Below are 21,256 nucleotides of genomic sequence, written 5' to 3' on the forward strand. Positions count from 1 at the left end.
TCCCTTCCCGACTCTTTGCACAGGGATTGTCAGCTATAAAACTATGGATTTGGAGATGTATAATTCTTTGTACTGGGGGCTGACCTGTGCTTTGGAGGATGTTTAGCAGCATCCCTGGTTTTCACCCAGTAGATGCCAGTAGCACCGTCCCCCGAGCTGTGACCTCCCAGTGTCTCCAGAGATTTGAGAACCGCTGCTTTAAGTTAATGTTGTTCCTCTCTCCTCTGATCCAGTAGGGGTTGGGCTAGTTTCACACTTGGAAGGTCAACTTCCTTATCTCCAAGTTCTTGGGATAGGGGTTCTCTGTACCCCCCAATACTGACAACACTTCTCACTGATAAACTGTGACCCATGGCCTCACCTTCAGGGCTGCTACATCAGGACCAGGACCTGTCACATCTCCATCACCTCAGCCCCACTTGGAGATGCTTTGGAATATGGATGCCCCATCTTGACCTTGGAATATGCTCCATCACAAGGCCATCTCCACCATGTCTGCAAACTACAGACAGTGTGACACAGCTTTGGACATCACTTGAGCCTCAGGGAACAGAGGTGGGAGGAAATCTATTGCTCGAAGTTCAGACCCAAGAATGCCTGGTGTCTTGGGTTTCTTAAAGTCGGACTGGGGTCTCTCACAGCAAGCTCACCTGGTCTGTGCCCGCTGAGCCTGCTCAGGCAGTAAATTCCATGGAATGGCTCTGCGTGGGGAACTTCTCAGCAGCCCTTTGTTCTAAGGACAGTTAACTTCTGCTGAACACTGACTACAGGGTGGCAGCATAATTTTAAAAATGCCACATTTCCACTGGGGAAGAATTTCAGCTCAGGCAACTCTGAACAGCTCTGATTTAAGATCCATAAACCTAGTTCAAGGCAGTAAATATGTAAGTAATTGATGATGTAGTGTGCAAGCAACTTAAGACCCATCCATCACATCCTTGCAAGTAAGGGCTGTGGACACGCTCAGAGAACAGGATGACAGGAGGGGAATAAATGGCCAGAGGGACCTAGACAGTTCTGCTCTCCCCATAACTCACCACTGCTTCTGCATGGAGTCGTGGCCTCGTTCCCAAAAGAGCCTCCTCCCCAGTTTTGTCTTCTCAGGCCAGAGAGAAGGGCCACTAAGGAAAGCGCAGACAAGCACCTGGGTTGCTTGAGGTGAAAGCCACCTTTATGGCACACCTACTACGTACCAGGCATTTGCTTCATGTTCCAGTGCCCGGTTCCTTAGGGAAACTCCGCAAGATGGGTGCTATTGCTCCCCTATTACAGAGGAAGAGGTCCAAAGAGCAGAGGACACAAGCATCACAAAGGCAAAATCAGGATTGGGATTCAGATCTGTGCCTGTAATGAATTCCATCTTGTCTCTCTGCCTCTTAGGCAAAAGAGGGGGTCTGGCACCTGGGTTGCCTGGATTGTGGAACGTGCCATCCACAGACACGTTTGTTGCCCATGTCTGGGTCCAGATGTCAAGCCCGACTTGCAGACCCCAGCCTGTGGTCTGCATGTCCCCTGCCTCCCCCGCCCCGTGCCTGTCCCTGTTCAACAAGAGAGCATTTACAATTGAAATTGATGGAGCTCAGGGCCGGCTGTTTCCCTCCCTTCACAGGAGCATTTGCAGTGATGGCAGCGCAAGGCCTCTGTCAACTCTTGTTTCTTCCTCCTTTAAGCCTGAGCCGGGGGCAGGAAGCCAGCCTCTTCCAGTTAGCATTTTCCTCCAGGCCAAGGAGACAGGTCCTGTATCTGTGTGGTCTGAGATGGCTCTGCATTGCTAGCGGGGGGGGCCCCCGAGCATCTTCGGGTTTCCAGGCTGCCTCTCCTCTTGCTCAGGGCGTCTCTCCCAGGGAGGGTGCACAAGAAGACCCCCTCACCAACTCTGCTGGTGGTCTCTCCTTTCTGAATGTCTGAAGAGAGACCACGGTACTCACAAATGGGGCTCTGCAGTCCAGGAGATTTAGGTTAAAATCCCAGAAGGACATATTCCTTAGGCGACCTCTGAGCCTCAGTTTTCCCATGTGCAAAATGGGATCATTAGTACCTACCTCACAGGGTGGATTGTTCATTCGTTCGTTCATTTGTTCATCAGTAAATATTTGTGGAGATGCCACTTTGTGCCATCCCTGTGCTAGCTGCTGAGGATACAGGAGGGAATGAAACAGATATGTTATAGAGAATCAATGAGCTAATGCAGGTGAAACACTTAGGCCAGTGGTGCCCAAACTTGTCTGCGCATTAGTATGACCTGAAAACCTTTTGAAATGTGCAAAGCCAGGCCATACCCCAGTATAATTAAATCGAGGATCAGCAAACTTTTAATGAAAGAGCCAGATAGTAAATATTTTAGGCTTCGTGGGCCATCGGGTAGGTCTTCATGATCGCTCCTCAACCCTGCCCTTACAGTGCAAAAGCAGCTGTAGACAATGCACATGTTGCTGTGCCAACAAAACTTTATTTATAAAACAGATTTGGCCCATGGGGTGTAGTTTGCTGACCCCTGAGTTAAATCACAGTGCAGGGGAGAGGCCCAGGCATCTGTTGATTCCAGTACACTGACAGTTGGGGAACCACTGACTTAGGCAATGCCTGGTACGTGTTAGCTGTTATCGCGGTTACTGTGCTGCAGCTGAGAGAGGTTAAGTACCTTGCCCAGTTTGGGGGCAGAACCAGGACAATAACCCTGGTCTTTCTAACTCCAAACCCCATTCTCTTGATCATTTTGTTTCTCTGTTTTAAGCTCTCAGAGCCTCAGTTTCTTCATCTGTAAAATGGGATTGATACTAGACCTCCCTGACACAGTAGCTAAGGGCCCTGAATGTGACCATTGACATACAGTGCGAATCTGCCCTCGAGAGGGACTCTGCCAGTGGGAGGAGTCAGGAGGAGCTGAGAATGTTCCAGGGGTCCTGACCCCAGTGGCTCAGGAAGCCGTGGGGCCCTGAACAGACAGGCATGTGGGGAGAGGTTTAGACGAGGACGTGGTGGGCTCCATTTTTGAGCAGATGGGCTTAGTTTGGTCAGCCGCCCCAGCTGAGGTCCCAGCTCCCGCTCAGAGCCTGAGAGCCAGGGCTGGAGGTATGGGTGGGTGGCCAGGGCAGAGGGGGGCGCCTGGCTTCCTGGGACCCCTCAGTGGTCCAGGCCCTGCAGGGCTGTGGAGAAGTGAAGCCTCCATTTGGAGGGTTAGGCTACTGGCTTATTTTTGCTGGAGTTAGCAAGAAAAACCCTTCACCTCTCAGCTCTAAGCCAAACTCTGCATGAGACACTGAACACATAAAGATGAGTAATCGGCAGCTCCTACTGTCCAGGAGCTCACGGGCAAGTGGGTGGTGGAGAGATCAGATGTGTATGCAGAGGCTCTTGTGCACCGAGGCAAGTGACCCAAAGAGGTAAGTGCAGGAGGCTCCGGGAGGAGCATGGCAGGCGTGTCTGCCCCATGCATTCAGGGAGGGCTTCCTGGAGGAGCCATGCCTGAGGTAGATCTTGGAGGAAGAGTGGGCATGAGTCAGGCTAAGAGAAGTAGGGAAGGGGTGTGGAAGACTGTTCTAGAAAGAGAGAACAGTACCTTTGAAGGTGGGAGGTGCAAGTGAGTAGATCCATGGTGTGAATGTGACCAGGGGAAGGCTGGGGACAGCAATGCAGCCAGTGGCAATTTTCAGCCCAGGTCTGGCCCTCAGTGCTGTCCTTCTGCTTTCTCAGAGGCACCAGGCATTTCTTCCTCTTTGGCCTGGGATCGGCATATTCTTCCTCTTCATCTGACTTTTCGTGGTCACTTGAGTAGACATGATGCTATAACAGAGGTCCTGGAGATAATGATTTTGGATATACCAAGTCTGCCCTCAAGATTATATTGAAGGGACCTCCACTCTAACTCCAGAAGCATCACACATATTTCCTTCTTGATAATTTATTTCCTGCGTACTTCCCAAATAAACCAACGTGGATCCATTTTCCTAATGAGATTCTTCTGGATTTCTAGATTTTTTTTTGTATTTTATTATCTTATTACATAAACTGATTTTGACATTTCAAGATGACCCCTCTCCTCTTTCTAGACCATAGCAGTAAAATTATATCAAGGGGAAATTTGAGGGGATACAGGGAGAGGGAAGGAAGATGGGTTTCCTAATAGGTCTAGTTTTTAGAATCGAGGGAAGATGCATAATTAGTACCAGTCCCCACCTCCAGTCCATGGGGTGATGTCATGGGATTAGCGGCCCATTGCCTCACTTCTCTTGTCATATCCACTCCCATCACACGCCGCTGCCGCCACACCGCCTGCACATATACCCAGACTACTGTTAACATTTTAGATTCTTCGTCTATCATTCCCACAAGGAAAATAATTACTCATGCGGCACCCAGGTGTCCCATTGTTTGGTTAGGAGGTTAAAAATCCCTGATACACTTCAATAAATTCAACAGTGGGCACATTATAAAATGTAATTAAATGCCTCAGCCATCTTCCCTTTCTTTACTGGCAATGAAATTTAATTGAGGCCATCTGAGGGGGCTGGAATAAATCGCAGGTGATGACTCCACCCTTCACACGTCTCACTGGAAAAGGCGTGATGTTATCACTATCCACATGTGTGATTTATGGGCAATTCGGGGAATCCCAGCTAAGCAGTTACCTGCCGGGATTCAGACGCGAGGTGGTGATGGTTTTTTAAAAAGGGGAGCATGGTTTTGAAGGAGGGTGTTAGAATCAATACATCCTAGTTTTCCCACTAGATCCTGAAGGTAATTCCAGTTTGGTTTCACCATTTAAAAAAATTTTTAACCGAGCCTTGGGCCAGGAGGAACAGGTGTTGGAAGAGAACTTTGATTCTGACTCACTGTGAGGTCTTCCCCTCACATCCTCTGCACTTTTCTGCCTCTTGCCTCACCTGTCAGCTCTCTCTGTGCTCCCATTTGCTCAGTGCTCTCACTGCTCACCTGTCCTAGGTAGGCAGGTGTCCAAGGTAGGCTTGTACCTGGAGCCACTCCCAGGAGAGCACTTCATCTGTTCTCCTTGACCATGACCAGCACCACCACCTCCCCTATGGTAACTTACATGTCCTCCAGGTCTTCTCTCTGCTTTGATAAAGTGACAACTGGATAATCGTATTAATTATCCCAGGCAGAAACAGTGAGAGGAGAGAGTTAATTTTCCTTTCCCTCTGTCTTCATGAGCTGACATGGATTTCAGCAGTGGCATGTAATCAGAGACATCGCCTCATCACAGATTATTCTACCAGGAGACGGTGAGAGCTAGAAAGAGAACAGGCTTGGGGTGAGACTGGGATAGGTTAGATCCTTGGCTGGACCGCTTGATGGTTCTACTCTGCCTGGCTCTTCTCTTCTGTAAAATGGACATTGAAACAACACACCTAGGATTAGGTGAGCAGAGGGGTGACACCACGTGGTCATGCACACTTTGGCTTGGAAGCTGCAGGCCATTTGTCCAAGAATTCCCACCATGTAAGTGGCCAAAGTGGGTCTAAAACCCAAGTCTTCTGGCTTCAAAGAAAAAAACCTTTCACAATATATACGTATATCAAACCATCACATTGTGTACTTTAAATATCTTACAATTTTATTTGTCAATTGTACCTCAATAAAACTGGAAAAAAAAAAAAAGAAAAGGAAAAATTTCTCCTCTAATCAGCCAAGGAAATGAGTTACATAGCTCTTAATCAGGGTTGACACACTTTTTCTATAAAGGGCCAGGTAATAATTATACCTGGCTTTGTGGACCTCAATAAAACTGGGAAAAAAAATAAAAGAGAAAGGGAAAAATGTCTCCACTAATTAGCCAAGGAAATGAGTTACACAGCTCTTAATCAGGCGTTGACACACTTTTTCTATAAAGGGCCAGGTAATAATTATACCTGGCTTTGTGGACCACATGTTTCTGTCAGTTACTCAAACTCTGCTATTATAGTGCAGAAGCAGTCACAGACAGTGTGTAAATGAGTGGGTGTGTCTGTGTGCCAATCAGACTTTATTTACGAAAGCAGGTGATGGGCCAGATTTGGCCTGAGGGTCATAGTTTGCCAACCTCTGTTCTAAATCACAGTCCATGGAGAGCTTTGTCAGGTTCTAAATGGTGTGTCAATTCTAGAGGTGGAGTGATGATGACAATGATGCAAGAATAACAAAAATATGTCAGGCACTCAGCTAAGCCCTGTTCCAATTATATTACCCCACTTCATCCTGCTAACAATTCTGTGAGGGAGATATTATGACCCCTTTTTTACAGGAGACAAAAACTGAGACTCACAGAGGTGAAAATGCCCAAGGTCTCATAGCTCGTAAGTGGCTGAGCTGATGCTTGAACACAGGTCTACTACTTCAAAGTCCTACACTCCGTGGAGCAACTTGATAACCTTCCCATTCAGAAATGAAGTCTGCTGCTCTGTCTTTAAAATAGGCCTGTGCTGGGCTTCCCTGGTGGCGCAGTGGTTGAGAGTCCGCCTGCTGATGCAGGGGACACGGGTTCGTGCCCCGGTCCGGGAAGATCCCACATGCCAGTGAGCCGTGGCCGTTGAGCCTGTGCGTCCAGAGCCTGTGCTCCGCAACGGGAGAGGCCACAACAGTGAGAGGCCCGTGCACCGCAAAAAAAAAAAAAAAAAAAAAAAAAAAAATAGGCCTGTGCTCAAGGCCTTGTAGCTGGTTTGAACCCCACGTACATGCCGATTGGTTTGACCCTGATACCTCCATTCCTGCAGTCTTCCTATTTCTAGGCAGGTAACTTCACCATTGCCCTTTGTTTTACCTCAATGCCATGGGGAATCCCTAAGCATCTCCTCTGAAGGGTCTCTTCCACCAAGAGTGAGCAGCACAACCTTTGCTCACCCCCAGCATCTCTTCTGCCTATTTCTTTCCCCAAGACCTGCAACCCAGGCTCACTCATATCTACTACTGACCAGTGCTGAGTTGTTCCCTAGACACCTTCATAGCGATCACAAGCCCGCAGGTGATGAAATTTGGATCTTGAGAAGTGGGTTGTAGTTGTCTCGGGGAGAAAATTATGTCCATCTACACAGAGAAACTCAATTTGGCCCCAAAGCACCATGGTGCTGTAACCTTTAGAGATAGCACATGATTAAAAGACTTTTAGATCTGATGTATTTGAATTGGATAGTAAAGCAAATAGAGTTGTTCCCCGCTATGTGAATAAAACTGTGAACAGCTTTAGTCAAGGACTGGTTGGCACCTTGGATGAATCAGTGGGATTTTAGCAGGTGACTGGCCTGTGGCCGCAGAAGAAAAGTTGAATGCTCTAAGTTTTGTTAATTTCAGGACCCTTGGAGCCTAAAGAATTTGCTGCTTGATTTGAACGCAGCACCGTTGTTAAGTTCTCAGTCTCTCCTGTCCCTGGGCTAGAAGTTGAAGGGTAGCTGGACCTTCCATTTCACTTGTGGCATTTCTGAGGATGAGCTCTGGGGTTGGACTGTCCTAGCTCAAACCCCAGCTCTCCCGCCTAAAATGGAGTTAGGAGATTAGATGAAATAATACATCTAAAGCGTTTAGTCCTGCCATATAGTAAGTACTCAGTAAATGTTAGCTGTTATTATTAATAGTACGATGTGCTCAGAGGTCTTTATCTCCATGGAAACATTTAAGGATAGGATAGCTCCTCTTCTAGCCAATAGAGTTTAGAGACTCAGAGACTGCAATAGACGATTTCTTGTGGTCCGTTCCAACTCAAGGACTGCGTGATTTGAACAATAATTTTTACGCTTGTCTCAGAAGGAGACATAGCATAGGAAGGCAGTAGGGTGCGGGGGTGAAAAGCAAGGCTTTAGTTTTATAGGAAGCTGGGGTCAAGTCTCAAATCCACCAAATACTAGCAATAGGACTCTGAACAATTAATTATCCTCATTTTCCTTATCTGTAAACTAGGGATACAACCTTGTAGGGTTGTTTGGATTAAAGGAAGAAACAGCTCCAAGAGGCGAATCCCCCCTTGGAATACGTACAAGAAGTCAGACTGTGCATTGCTCCTGTACCAGCCAGTGGACTGAGGACTCTGGGATATGGGTTTTTTATTGGGGGCTGCAGGTGGGATCATGACATGACAGCTCAAGTGAGAAAGACCTGGCCTGGGAGCTGAATGGCCTTGTAAGGGTCAGGGCTGATGTTTTGGATCCCAGCGGAGGTGGGGAGTTGGAGGAGGGGGTGGGAGTGGGGCCATCCTCTTTTTGTCATAGCCTGGCAGGCTATGACAAATGCGTAAGACCCTGCACAGCCTCCCGCCTCTGTTCTAACGCACTAGATGGTTCCCGTCGCCTTAACACAAAGCCCAAAGTCCTGTTTTATTTGCTTCATTGAATGTGTCACATTATGTCTCCCCCTGTAGGCTCTAAGCTCAGAAAACTTGACTATCTTGTTTGCCATACCCACCCCCGGTTCCGTACCCGGCACACAGTAGTGCCGTCTCAGCTTCCTATGGCTGCTGTAACCAATAACCAAAACTCAGTGGCTTACAAGAAAATACATGTATTATCTTACAGTTCTGGAGGTCAGGAGTCCAAAAACAGTCTCAGGGCTAAAGTTAAGGTGTCTGCAGGGCTGCTTCCTCCTGGAGGCTCCAGGGGAAACTCTGTTCTCTTGCCTTTTCTAGCTTCCAGAGGCTGCTGCACCCCTTGGCACTTGGCCCCTTTCCATCCTCAGAGCCAGCAAACATCACATCTCCTTCTCTGACTCTGACCCTCCTGCCTCCCTCTTTCACTTATGATTACATCAGCCCTACCTGGCTAATCCGGACTAATCTCTCGTTTCAAGATCCTTAACTCAATCACGTCTGCAAAATCTCTTTTTGCCTGTTAAGTCATATATTTTATGGGGCCCAGGGATTAGGACGTGGACATCTTTGGGGGTGGCGGGTAGGCATATTCAACAAAATGTTTACTGAGTAACTGTATGAATGATAGTAGGAATAAACAACATACTGTGACATTGCTTTCTGGGCCTCTGAGGCCCTTTTCTGAGTTTAAAAGGGCTGGTTCTCATTGTTTCCTTTGCTTTCCTCAGACAGAGGTAGGAGACACAGACAATACAGGATGGGTTGAACTCCGTGTACCTGGAGAGCAGTCGGGACTAGAAGCATCCAGTTTGTTCCTCTCTGAGGTTCAGATCACCACACAGTCACTTCTTAGCTATAGACAATTGCTTATTGCTTCTAAGCCTCAGTATTCCCATCTGTGAAATGGGGATGAAATTGGCTGTCGTTTATTGAGCCCCAGCTATGTGACCTCAATTTAGAAAACCCAGTCCTGGCCTTTACTTGCTGTGTGACCTTGGGCAAATGGTATAACTTCTCGATTTCCTTGTTGGTGAAGTGGCACCGATGATAACAGCTGATACATCACATGTGCGCACACATGCAGTGTGTGGATAAAATGAGATAATATATGTAAAGGGCTTATTTGGCAATAGTGCTTGGCACATGGTAATGCTCAACACAAAGCATCTTTATTATTTTTCTTATTTCTCATTTTTAAAATTCTTATCATTATTCTTATTTCTTTCTTCCTCTTCTTTTCCCTCCTTTTCCTTTGCTTTATCATCACTCATTTTTACGTGATGTCTCTGTGTTAAATGTTTTCAAGAGTTTTCCCCACGCCTGACTCCTCTGTTAGCCTGAGTTCAAACTCACCAGGTCAGAGCCTGAGTTTCTCATTTTAAAGCTCAACCTACCATGATGCTTTATTAATATTGGTTTCTTCTATTGTGGCTTCTGTTTGACTATCTGGCTACCAAGGTGTCAAAGACCAAGCCTCCTGGTTTCTCCCCTTCTGTTATACAGAGGCACTTTTGAGAGGGCATCAACAGTGGGACCTAAAGGGGGGAAGAAAAGCCCTCCTTCTCTCCAGCCCTCTCCCTTGCCATGCACTGCAAATGAAAATATCTGGGAAGAAATGTCTATTATTCTATCCCTGGAACCAAAGGCACCAGGGATGGTCATAATTCTGACTCCATGTCTGCGTGTCTTATTATCAGAAAATTAGAATAGAAAAGAAGCTTTTGTTCAGCTATGGAGACATCTTAATAGGCACTTTGATTGTTAACCAGAAGTTTCCATATCAGTTTAATTGCTGTAAGTGCTGTTTGCCTTCTCTGTTGTGATAAGGCCTGAATTTTCATAGATTTTCCCTTTAAACAGTTTTCCTTTGCTTTAAGGCTTGCATTGGCAAGTTTAATGAAATCCAAACAAAGAAAGTAAAGAGAAGATCTCAGAGTTCAGATCTGCACACCCACGGACGAAGCCCTGTGGAGGTTATTATTGCTGGAGGCTAACGTTGTCGCAGCCGATGAATGTAACTGACGGAATTTGCTCCTTCAACCAGATATTGGGAAATGAAACCAAACTACCAAACTTAATTACATCTACTTTTTCGAGAAGGTGCTGTAATTTCAGAATGAGAACAACTAAGATATGAGTCTAACAGTGAGATGTGCTTATAATAAAAGAGGCTTTGTTCTCTACTGAGTTGAGCTTCAGAAGTACCATCTCAAGATTGCGGGGAGAGGGAGCGGGTGGGGAGATGGCTAGAGAAGTGAAAAACATCTCGATCCGGGTTTCTCAGCCTTGGCACTATTGCCATTTGGGTCTAGTTAGTTCTTTGACATGGGGATCTGTCTTGTGTATTGTAGGATGTTGAGCAGCATCCCTGGTCTCTACACATGAGATGCCAGTCGCGTCCCCACACCACCGCCCCAGTTATTTGGCAGTATCTCCAAACAATGCCAAATGTTCCCCCGGGCAAAAGTGCCCCTGACTGGAGATGCTGATGTAGGGGCTTTTGGAAGGCTCGCGAACAACTGCAGAGTTACTCCTTGAGGATGTACCAGTGCCCGGCTGTGTGACCTTTAGCTAGTCACTGCACCTCTTTGAGCTCCTGTGTCTACCTTTGTGCAGTGGGAATAATGAGAACCCCGACTGCACAGAGGCAAAGCTTCTGCATATAAACTGCACAGAATTATGCCTACCACATATTGAGTGCTCAGTAAATTCACTGTTTCTATGATAATAATCTCAGATTCAGCAAACATGAGTTACGTACTTACTTTGTCCCAGGTGCTTGCTGTGCTATGAGGCAGTGATGCAAAGATGAAGATGTGGTCCCTGTCCTTGTAGGAGTGGCGAAAATATGGAGACTTGTTGGTACTGCCTTATTCTTCACCCATGGCAGACGTTACTAATCAGTCTCAATGCTCTTTCCTCTTGAGCCTCAGAATTCTTCTCAACACACTTTCCTAGACAGCCACTACTAACATCCCATGCGATGAAACCCCTTTGGCACTCCTCACTTTGTAGATTCCCCATGAGGAGGCTGTGTATCTGAGCTAACCCTTCCTCTCCAGCATAGCCATTCCACCTCTACCCATCCCTGGCACTGGAGAAAGCATTTTAAGGACTTAGCAGGTAGCAGCATCCTTCCTTCTAAATCTGACTTCAGTCCCCTGCTCGCTCGCTCTCTCTCTCTTTTAAAATTGTTTTTCTTTCTTGTCTTTTTTGCTTCTCTCAGAAGCCAAAACAAGTAATAAAATGGGCTTGGGCTTGATGACGTTTAGTTTTTAGTTAAACTAGAGGAAATTCCACTGGCTCTGATTCCGAGTGATATATCATGCTGTGTCCCTCTTTCTCTGGCCTTTGGGGCTTGGGAAATCATTAGCTCTTCCAGAAATGGTCCCAGCTTTACAAGGGCAGAATTGGGGCTTCTGGAAACAGCTTTCAGATGGCTGTTGACAGTGTCATTAGACAGAAGAGAGGAGTGAATGGGTTGGGGTTAAATGCTCCCTGATCAGTTCAGACATGCCCAGCTCCACAATGAGCGTGCCACTCCATAACAACTGCTGTGAAAAATGAGGCGTGCATTTGCAGCTCTGAGGACAGGGAGCTGGCTCCATCCATCTGGCCTGAGAAATGAAAGCTGGCGTGTGGGTCAGCCACTTCCTTCTTCTCTCCCCTAGCTGGTGGAGGTTTCACAGGCCGCACCGGTTCATTTCTGCTGTTGTTTCACACCTCTCTGGGGCCTGTGAGGTCTGCGAGGAGGGTGATGCGGGCAACCAGGCAGTGGAGTGAAGGTGGGGGCTGGTGCCCAGAGGCCGTGGAAGAAGTCCTGGAACTCAGTCAGTGGTGGAGTGATAGTGTGGGTTGCTGGTATGTAGCCTGAGGCATGAAAGAAAAGACCAGATGGGCATAGGCACCCAGCCTGAAGTCTGTGTGATTTATTGTTTCTTCCTCATTCCCATTCATCCATCAATTTATCCATTCATCTAGCTGTCCATCCATCCATCCATCCACCCACCTACCAATCCATCCATCCGCCTGCCCATCTGTCCACCTTGCAACTCATCTGTCCATCTATCCACCTATCCAACCATTCATCCATCCATCCATCTACCCACCTACCATCCACCCACCTCCCCATCTGTCTATCTACTGACTCATCTGTCCATCCATGCACCTATCCAGATATTCATCCATCCATCCGTCCACCCATCCATCCACCCACCTACCCATCCGTCTACCCACTCATCCATCCACTTATTCCAGCATGAGTTTATGTGGTACATAGTTAGACATATTTTAAATAGTTACTTATACAGAAAGTGATATTGGTTTTCCATATTGAGTTGCTTTGAGAATAAATGTGTTTAAACAAACAAATAAGTCAACCTAAAATATTAAGTAGATAATTTTATGGGTTGTACAAGGGCATGACAAAAATTAGGAAAGTGATACTTGTATGACTGGCATTTGGAATCTGCTGAGTTAGAACTTTGCATACACAGGCACGTGTTCTAGGTCCCTTAAGCCTGGATTCACAGCTGCTGTGTGGTCTACAAGGTATATGATCTTGAACACATGACTTCCCCTCTCCAAGCCTCAGCTTCCTCACCTGTAAGGTTGGGATGTTAACAATCCTGAACCTTGTTTTGAGGATGTAACGAGCTAAGGCATGTGAGTCACATGGCACATGCCTGGCACACAGTAAGCACTTGGTAAATGGGAGCCATGCTCAGTTTTATTCTTCCCCCAGCTGGTTTTTTTCCAGGCACTGCCCCACCTGGGGGACCTTACGTGAGTTAAGGTAACACAAGCTAAACCAGTTTTCCATTTGGCTTTGGTTTAGCAAGTGATGGCGGCCAGTGTCCTTCCTGAGGCCAGCGAGCCTCCCTCTTCCTTCTGGGGCTTGGTGGGAGCCCACCCCCACTTCTGGTTCTCTGTGTAACAGGGCCTTCTCCTCCTCTCTTTTCTCCCTGCAGACACACTGTCAGTGCCACGCTGGTCCCCACAGATCCCTCGCAGAGACCTCGGCAACTCCATCAAGCACAGGTAGGCTGGATTCCTGGCTGCACGGGGCCCACCTCCCAGCACAGGGAGGGCTGGGGGCTCTGGCCCCAGCGTGGGGAAAGGCTCGGCAGGCTGTTTTGCCCCAGCTCCTATATCACCATGCTCTTCTCTCCTCTGCCAGGCTGAACGTCGATGTGGCAAGGGACTGAGATGTCTGCTTCTTATTCACCTGGCTCATAAAATTAACACCTACCGGTTAAAAGCCAGGGCTTTAGAGTCAGACTGACCTGTGTTCCAATCCCAGCTAGTAAAGCTTTGCAACCTTGAGGAAGTTACTTAACCTCTCTGAGACTCAATTTTCTCATCAGATATTTCTGACTACTCATAGGTGGTCATGAGGATTAAATGAGATAATATATTAAAGTGCTAAGCAAAGGGCCTGGCACATAATAACCACTCAGTAAATGGTATCAATATTAAGACAAATGCTTGTCCTAATTTTGGGTCTCCCAACCCAGAAGACAAGATTGCAGGCTGAAGTCAGAGATGCTCACTTTCTGCTGAAGCATAGGTCAGTCCAGGGCTCCAGCCCTGTTGGGTGCCCGGGACAACCTCTCCAGGAGTACACCTGCCCTTTTCGGGAGGAAGATTTCTATCTACTAAGTCATCCCTTATGCGAAGTTAACTTTCCACATTTTATCTCATTATCCTCACAATCTGTTCACAAACTCAGTGGGGTAAGTAGCACAAGTGTGGTCATGTCCATTTGACAGATAGGGAAACTGAGGCCCTGAATGATTAAGTGGTGAATCTACAAGCTAATTAACCCCAGCATTTTGTGTTCTTTTGACACCTCTGCTGAGAGCTTTCTTTGCACGAGGCCTCTGTGACCAGCAGAGAGTTCACTCATTCATGGTTTCTTTCCACTAGTATTTATAGAGAATATCTGTACCGGGGCTGCAGCACTGAACACGACGTAAGGCTTTCAACCTTGGGGAGCTCGAGGTCTAGTGGAGAGATAGACAGTTAACAGACCATGACAGTACGGTGGTGGTGGGGATCAGGGCTATAAGGGCGGGGGAGGCAATTCCAGGGGCAGACACGTCACCATAACCCGGGGTGAGGCAGGAATGAGCACATTCTCCCGGAATGGCATCTCGTCAACAGTTTTTGAAAGAAATATGTTGACAGGATAGTTGTTAAGACTCAAATCAGAAAACGGTGGAGGAAGCCGTGAGAAATACACAATAGACACATCAGTGGTCAGGCGGTGAGATGCAGAGGGAAAGGCATCAAAAAGAAGGGCCTTTTTTTGTTTGCTTACAGGCTGCTCCCTGGCTCAGCTTCACCTCTGGATTGGCCACACCCCTAGCTCAGCTCCACCCCTGGATTGGCCACACCCCTGGATTGGCTCCACCCAATTGGCCACACCCATGGCTCAGCCACGACACCAGACTCTAGCACCCTAACGTTAGACCTGGTGGTACCTCAGATTCAAATGCTGATGCCAAGAGGAGGAAAATGATCTGATGATCTTGGGCTTCAGGAACATCTTAGAGGAGCTGGCACTTGGGATGCTTTGTTACTCTCCAGTCTCACCCTGTGTTTCTCCCTGGGCTCCATGCCAGGATGGAAAGACCTAGACTCAACCCAGCCTTGGTGAAAAAATGAAATTAAAATCCCATACCATCCGCTGTCCTCAGAGTCACCTCAGCCACAGCTTGGAAGAGGGATTGCTGATCCCAGGGATGGGAGAGGGCTGGAAAGGAGAAGGAACTCCCACCGGCCACTCACACTCTTGATTCCCACGCTGCTGGCTGGTGGATGAAACACAAGTCTGTTTGCCATTCCCCAGAGCTGACAAGTCCTGCAAAATAGATCCTGCCACACTTGCTCATCCTGCTAAAGGGGCAGAAAGGGACTTAACCAACCCCCAGTCCAAAACTGGAAAGGGAGTTTTCTTGGCCACAAGAGTGTCTCTTCAGAATATTGCTATTTACTTAGTTATGGAGGCTTTGGGCTGCAGATCATTCTGTTGGAAGAGTGACTGACCTAAATCAGGCAAGATGGTACAGCAGAGGGATACAGGCTGGCCCTCAAAATTCTTAAGCACCAAGTTACATAATCGCTTCCGATTTTCATTTTGACACTGTGAGGCAGTGGAGATTAGCTACAACTCCTGTGGAAGGTGACAAAAATTGAAAATGAAAATTAACTCTGACCTGGCAACCTTCAATACTTTTCTTGGGGCCAGCCCTGCTGCTGCCTGGTATCTCTTGAAGAGGAAAGCACCCTGGCGGCAGCAGGGGGCCCCAGAAGTTAATCAAATGCATCTCTGTTCCCACTGGTTCCTGGCTGTATATCAGAAACCTCTACACTGCCTTATGTTTGCAGCAAGTGGCGGTGACTGGGGAGCGAGGTGGGCTGATGTCCAAAATGGCTTTCCCTTTAGGGTCCTCTTCTCTGCTACTAACGTTTGCAGTCTCCACTTTTGGGGGGATCACCCCTTCTTGAAGCTCCCCAGGCGATGTAACTAGCAGTGATGGGGAATAGACCGCCGGGGGGCCCCACCTGGCTTTGTGGTTCTCTGAGGGCAGTTCTAGCCCTATCCATCTATCTCCAATCTGAACTTGGCACATAGTAGACCTCCAGGCAGGCGATGTTTGTTGAACGACTAAATGACTGTTATGAGTGTTTGGGTAACAGTACAGTCACAGCCCAATTCAGTGAGTGCTTTCTGTTTACAAGACACTATGTAAAGCCCTTGCACTGTGCATGACCTTGTTCAATCCTCTGAACAACCTATGAGGTCAGTACTGTTATTATTCCCACTTTACAGATAAAGAGACTGAAGTTTAAGCAACTCGATGAAGTCACTTATCTCTGAAGAAGTGGGACTGGAATCCAGGGCCCATGTTCTTATCCTGTCAGTGGTCATCCTTCTAGAGATAGGTCAGTCACCATCACCTTGGCCTTGAACACTTTCTGTCTCTTTCCCGCAGGTTTTCCACGAAGTACTGGATGTCTCAGACATGCACAGTCTGTGGGAAGGGGATGCTTTTTGGCCTCAAGTGTAAAAACTGCAAGTAAGTGGCTGTTCCTGGAAGCACCTTTTCATGGTGCCTGATGTCGGCAGGAGCCATCCTGGGCTCTGAAATAGCTTATGGGATTTTGGTTTCTTGGCTCTCAGGAGAGCTGCTTCTCTGTTTTTTCAGAAATAGGTCTTAAATCAACCTCTACACATGGGTAAAGGGTCAAGGAGAGAGCTTATGAATAAGAACCAGAGCTGAGGGTGATGCTGGAAACGCATAGTGCTGTCTGCAGAGGCACAGTGGGAACTTGCATTTTCATAGCACCTGAAATCAGGGGTTGGCAAACTTTTTCTCTAGTCGACCAGATAGTAAATATTTTAGGCTTTGTGGGCCAACGGGTCCCTGTTACAACCGCTCAGCTCTGCTGTGTTGCTCAAAAGCAGCCATAGACAATATATAAACAAGTAAGTGTGACAAATTTATTTATTCCAGTAAAGCCTTTTGTACAAAAATATGCCGTGGCTGGCTTTGGCCACTGAGCCATGGTTTGCTGATCCCTGAGTTAAGAGTTTGCAAAGGACTTTTGTCCTTTATTTTTTCTTCTTGTGGTGCCTCTCTGTGGGGGGCGGGCGGTGGTTCTGATTCTTCCCATTTTACAGATGTGAAAGCTGACTCCCAGCAAGGATAAACCTGAGGTCACACAGCTAAGAAGTGGCAGTCAGAACTTGAACCCTGACCCCTGAACTCCTGTCCTTCCTGTGGCATCATGTTGGTCTTGAGTTCTGGCTAGAAGACCAGACCATACAAGCCCCTGCCTTCCCCTGCTTCCACGCACCCATCCCGGGTCCTGGCTGGCAACAGACAGGGACGCAGGAAAGACTGCAATGCCCAGCGTGGGCCCTGGAGTCAGACTGAGATGGGTTTACATCCTGGTCCTGCCACTGTCTAGCTCAGTGACATTGGGCGAGTCGCCCCACATTTCTGTTGCTAGTATTTTCATCTGCATGAAAGGAATAATCATCACACCTGCCCAATGTGACAGTGAGCATTGAATAAATCAGCACCAAAGGACATAGCCCAATGCCAGGCTTAGGGTTTTGTCCTCTGTCAAAGGTCACAAATGCCTTTCTGTCTGGCCTTCCTCTTTCCTTCTGTAAACTTGTATTAAATACCTGCTTTGGTCCAATTACTGTAAAATAGTCAGTAACATTCAGCTGTATCTAAGGGTTACAAATGAGTGTGCATCTGATCGCCTTACAGGAGCCACTAAGTTGAAAAGTAGGAACCCTTCTTTCTCCTCTAGACTTCCTCTTCCTTGTCCAGTCCAGGCTGGGAACTCATCTGGGTTCCTTCCGGCCTCCCCACATCCCTGCCCCATGAAGGAGTTCTTACTCTTCCCCCAGCCTGGATGTCTCAGTCATAAGGTGAGCCTGAGTGCCTTTCCCTCCTGGAGTTGTGGGGCGGATTAATGAATTCCAGCCTCTAAGGAGCCTTAAGCTCCATGGCACAAAGGAAGGAGATGGGGGCAGTAACTACCAAGTATTAGTGTTTGGAGGCCCACATCCCCACCTTGGTCCTTTATAGACCCAGCTCTCAGGTGAGTACCCAGGATGGCGGCCCCTGGTCTTTCTGACTTTGAGACGCACTAAGCCAAGTCCTCGGGTCCAACTCGAAGTTCTGTCTGATTTCCCCAGTACACTAGCTGCTCTGGGGCATGTCTTATCTGTGTGTAGTCACTTCCTGTTCTCAGGGGAAACGGCAGCTTTCACATCTTCACACCTGCCGAGTGGAGGCTTTGAAGTCAGGTAATTAGGTGACGGGGATGCAGCCAGGAGTTGGCAAGGCTGAATACTCCCTGAGCCATTTTAATTTTCAGCGCTAGAGGCAGAAGTATGAGATAGCCTCCACTCATGCTGTCTCTGTTCTAGAAGTAATGAGCAGAGGCTCAGACCCTGCCAAGGGTTGGGGGAGGGACGGGGACCTGGGGGAGAGAGGTGGGTGCCAGAAGCAGAGGCTTTAAAGCAGCCAGAACTGAGCTGGAGTCCCACCTGCATTGCCAGACTCCCTGTGTGACCTTGAGCAAGGGACTGTCATCCCAGGGCTCAGTTTCCTTACCTGCAAAGTGGGCGTGATATTAGCACCTCCTGCCACAGGGCAGTTGGAAGGAACGGGTGAAATGTCCTTGCCCCAGATGACAATGTTTTATCAAAAGTCCTCCTCGGGCCTCCCTGGTGGCGCAAGTGGTTGAGAGTCCGCCTGCCGATGCAGGGGATACGGGTTCGTGCCCTGGTCTGGGAGGATCCCATATGCCGCGGAGCGGCTGGGCCCGTGGGCCATGGCCGCTGAGCCTGCGCGTCCGGAGCCTGCGCGTCCGGAGCCTGTGCTCCGCAACGGGGGAGGCCACAGCAGTGAGAGGCCCGCATACCGCAAAAAAAAAAAAAAAAAAGTCCTCCTCACTCCACCTTGTGCAGATATAGCTCCTGGAACTCCAAGAGGCAGGATTCAAACGAAGCCACGGTCGGAAGGAACAACTGGTCTTTCCAATTTGCCTCAGCCCTTAGGGTTGAGGCACGAAAGGTGAAAGCAGGGTCTGTAACAGCTACAGAGTTCTGGGTTGCTTCAGGAACTTTGACGTTGTACTTGTGTGATGGCAGTGGAGTTTAGCGCTCTCTCTAGTATGTAATTAGGAGCATGCATTACTGATATTACCAGCTGAAGTTTGACCTTACTCTTCCATGAATGAAATTCTGTAGTTTTTGCATTAATTATAGTGAGGATGGATGGCTGTTTATATGTGTTTTCAAAGGTTGGCAGAATTTTGAGTGGAAGGGTTGGATGCAGGACAGAAAAGGGTAACACACAGACCCCATTGTCAAGGAGTTTAGGGGAAGACACACCTATAGAGAAATGAATTTTGGTGAAACTGAAGTACATGCGTGAGAGCAGCAACAGGTGAAATTCCAGAGGGCAGCGCCGAGGATGGGGAGGGAGCTTCTTAAAAAAAATGGGCAGAAATGTGTGTTCATTTACTTGACTAATGTTTATTGAGCACGTACTATGCACCAGGCACAGTTCTAGGCACAGGGGAAATAACAGTGAATGAAACAGACAAAATCCCTGCCCTCATGGAACTTACATGCTGGTGAGAGATGGAGATGGGGAAGGCCAGATGGTAAACAAAGTAAATTAGCAAAATAGGTCATCTGTTCGGATGAGGAGAAGAACAAAGCAGAGAAGGGAGATAGGAAGAGTCAGGGAAGGGGCTGCAATTTTAATTAAAATGCTCAGAGAAGGTCTTATACCTGAGTGGGAACTTTGGGGAAAATGTGGTATGTGATGTGGGTCATTTCCTGTTTTCCTAAAGCATTTCCAGAGGCTTGGGTTTGAGCCTATCCCAAAGGCAATGGTTCTTTCCCACCCGCCCCCCCTCTTTTTAAACCCAGAGCAATTCTGGTTGTGTTATGGCCAGAAACGCCCTGGCTTAGACCCATTGCTACTCCAAGTGTGGCCCCTGGTCCTGCAGCATCAGCATCACCTGGGAGCTGATCAGAAATGCAGATTCTCAGGCCCCACCCCAGACCGGCCGCATCCAAATCTGCATTTTCAGATTGTCCTGGTGATTCTTGTGCACATTAACTTTGAGAAGCACTGCTCTCGTGAGCTCCAAATTCCCCTGTGGAACTTATTTTATTTTTCTAGATTATGGGTCTCAAAACTTGAGTGTGTATCACAATCCCCTGGAAGGTTTATTAAAACATAGCTTCCTGGACCTATGCCCTGGAGTCTCCAATTCAGCGGGTCTGAGGTGGGTCCCCAGAATTTGCATCTCTAACAAGTTCCCAGGTGATGCCGTTGCTTCTGGTCTTGGGACCACAATTTGAGAACCACCGCTCTATATAAAAGCAGGAGTTTGACAAAATCCAATTTTATTTTCCAACCTGACATTTCTTTTTTTTGAAGGTTGGTCCATCTTTGCTGATTAGTTTTCAGTCTCTTCTGCTGTTAACATCCCTTGGCCTCACTCTATAGACATGAGTCTTGTTCATCCTGGTTTCTCCAGTAAATTCATCCAGTAAATATTTGTGTGCTGAGTCAAAATGACAAGGTATGATTAGGAACCCAAGCTGTAGGTCAGACACACACACCTATATTTGAATCCTGACTCTGCCACTAACTGTGTAATCACTTCTGAGGCTCAACTTCTTCCTCTATAGAAAGAAGAAAATAATATCTACCTTACTAGATTCTTTAAAAAAAAAAACAACTGAGATAAATAAGGGAAAATGCTTAGCCTGGTATGTGACCCATTATAAGAGCTTAATAAATGAAAGCTAATACTGTAATTAGCATTATGAATTAATTTGGGGGTAGCCCTCCACCCCGGAAGCCAGGATACTTCCAAATATCTAACCCTTTGCCTCCTGCTTTGGTTCAATGCCCACTTCCTCCAGAATTGTCATCAGCTGTCTTGTTGGCATTCTGAATAGAGAGATTAATGAACTAATAGGAAATTATGCTCAGAAAGCAATTTGCAGTTATCTAAAATGAGGCATTTTCATGTAATAGGTTCATGAGCATGGAATGGAGTTTAGTTCTAAGTGGTCGGATGTCAGCACAATCCACATACTGTCTGATAGCTGTGGATTCAGCTGGCTGAGGTTTGCTTTTGCAGTAAGATGCTGATGCATTTCCCTGGTTCAGTCATGCCTTGTCTGCATCCTTCCCCCTTCTCAGAGTCCTTCTACAGAAGGACCTTTCTGCAGAGCCGAGGTCTGTCTCCTTGGAAACCTCTCCACCTCTATCTGCATCTCTGGCAGGAAAACTGGCAGCAGTGGTGGTTTGGGTGGCTTGTGTTCTAGAAGACTTTGAACCAAGGTGGGTTTGTTTTTTTTTTTTTTTTTTTTTCCTGCACAGGCTGGAGAGTAGAAGGGAGGGGACA

At 47.5% G+C, this 21,256-nt stretch overlaps 1 protein-coding gene across 1 annotated transcript in view; it reads left to right on the top strand.

Moving 5' to 3' along the window:
• Positions 1-21,256, top strand: part of KSR2 (kinase suppressor of ras 2) — a 400,863-nt gene that overhangs the window by 281,720 nt on the left and 97,887 nt on the right. The window contains exons 6-7 of the mRNA XM_060119067.1: positions 13,258-13,327; positions 16,288-16,371. Coding sequence (XP_059975050.1) covers positions 13,258-13,327; positions 16,288-16,371 — 154 coding nt within the window. The remainder of the gene's footprint in view (positions 1-13,257; positions 13,328-16,287; positions 16,372-21,256) is intronic.

This window comes from Mesoplodon densirostris, chromosome 15 (genome assembly GCF_025265405.1).
Source record: "Mesoplodon densirostris isolate mMesDen1 chromosome 15, mMesDen1 primary haplotype, whole genome shotgun sequence".
Classification (NCBI taxonomy): Eukaryota; Metazoa; Chordata; class Mammalia; order Artiodactyla; family Ziphiidae; genus Mesoplodon; species Mesoplodon densirostris.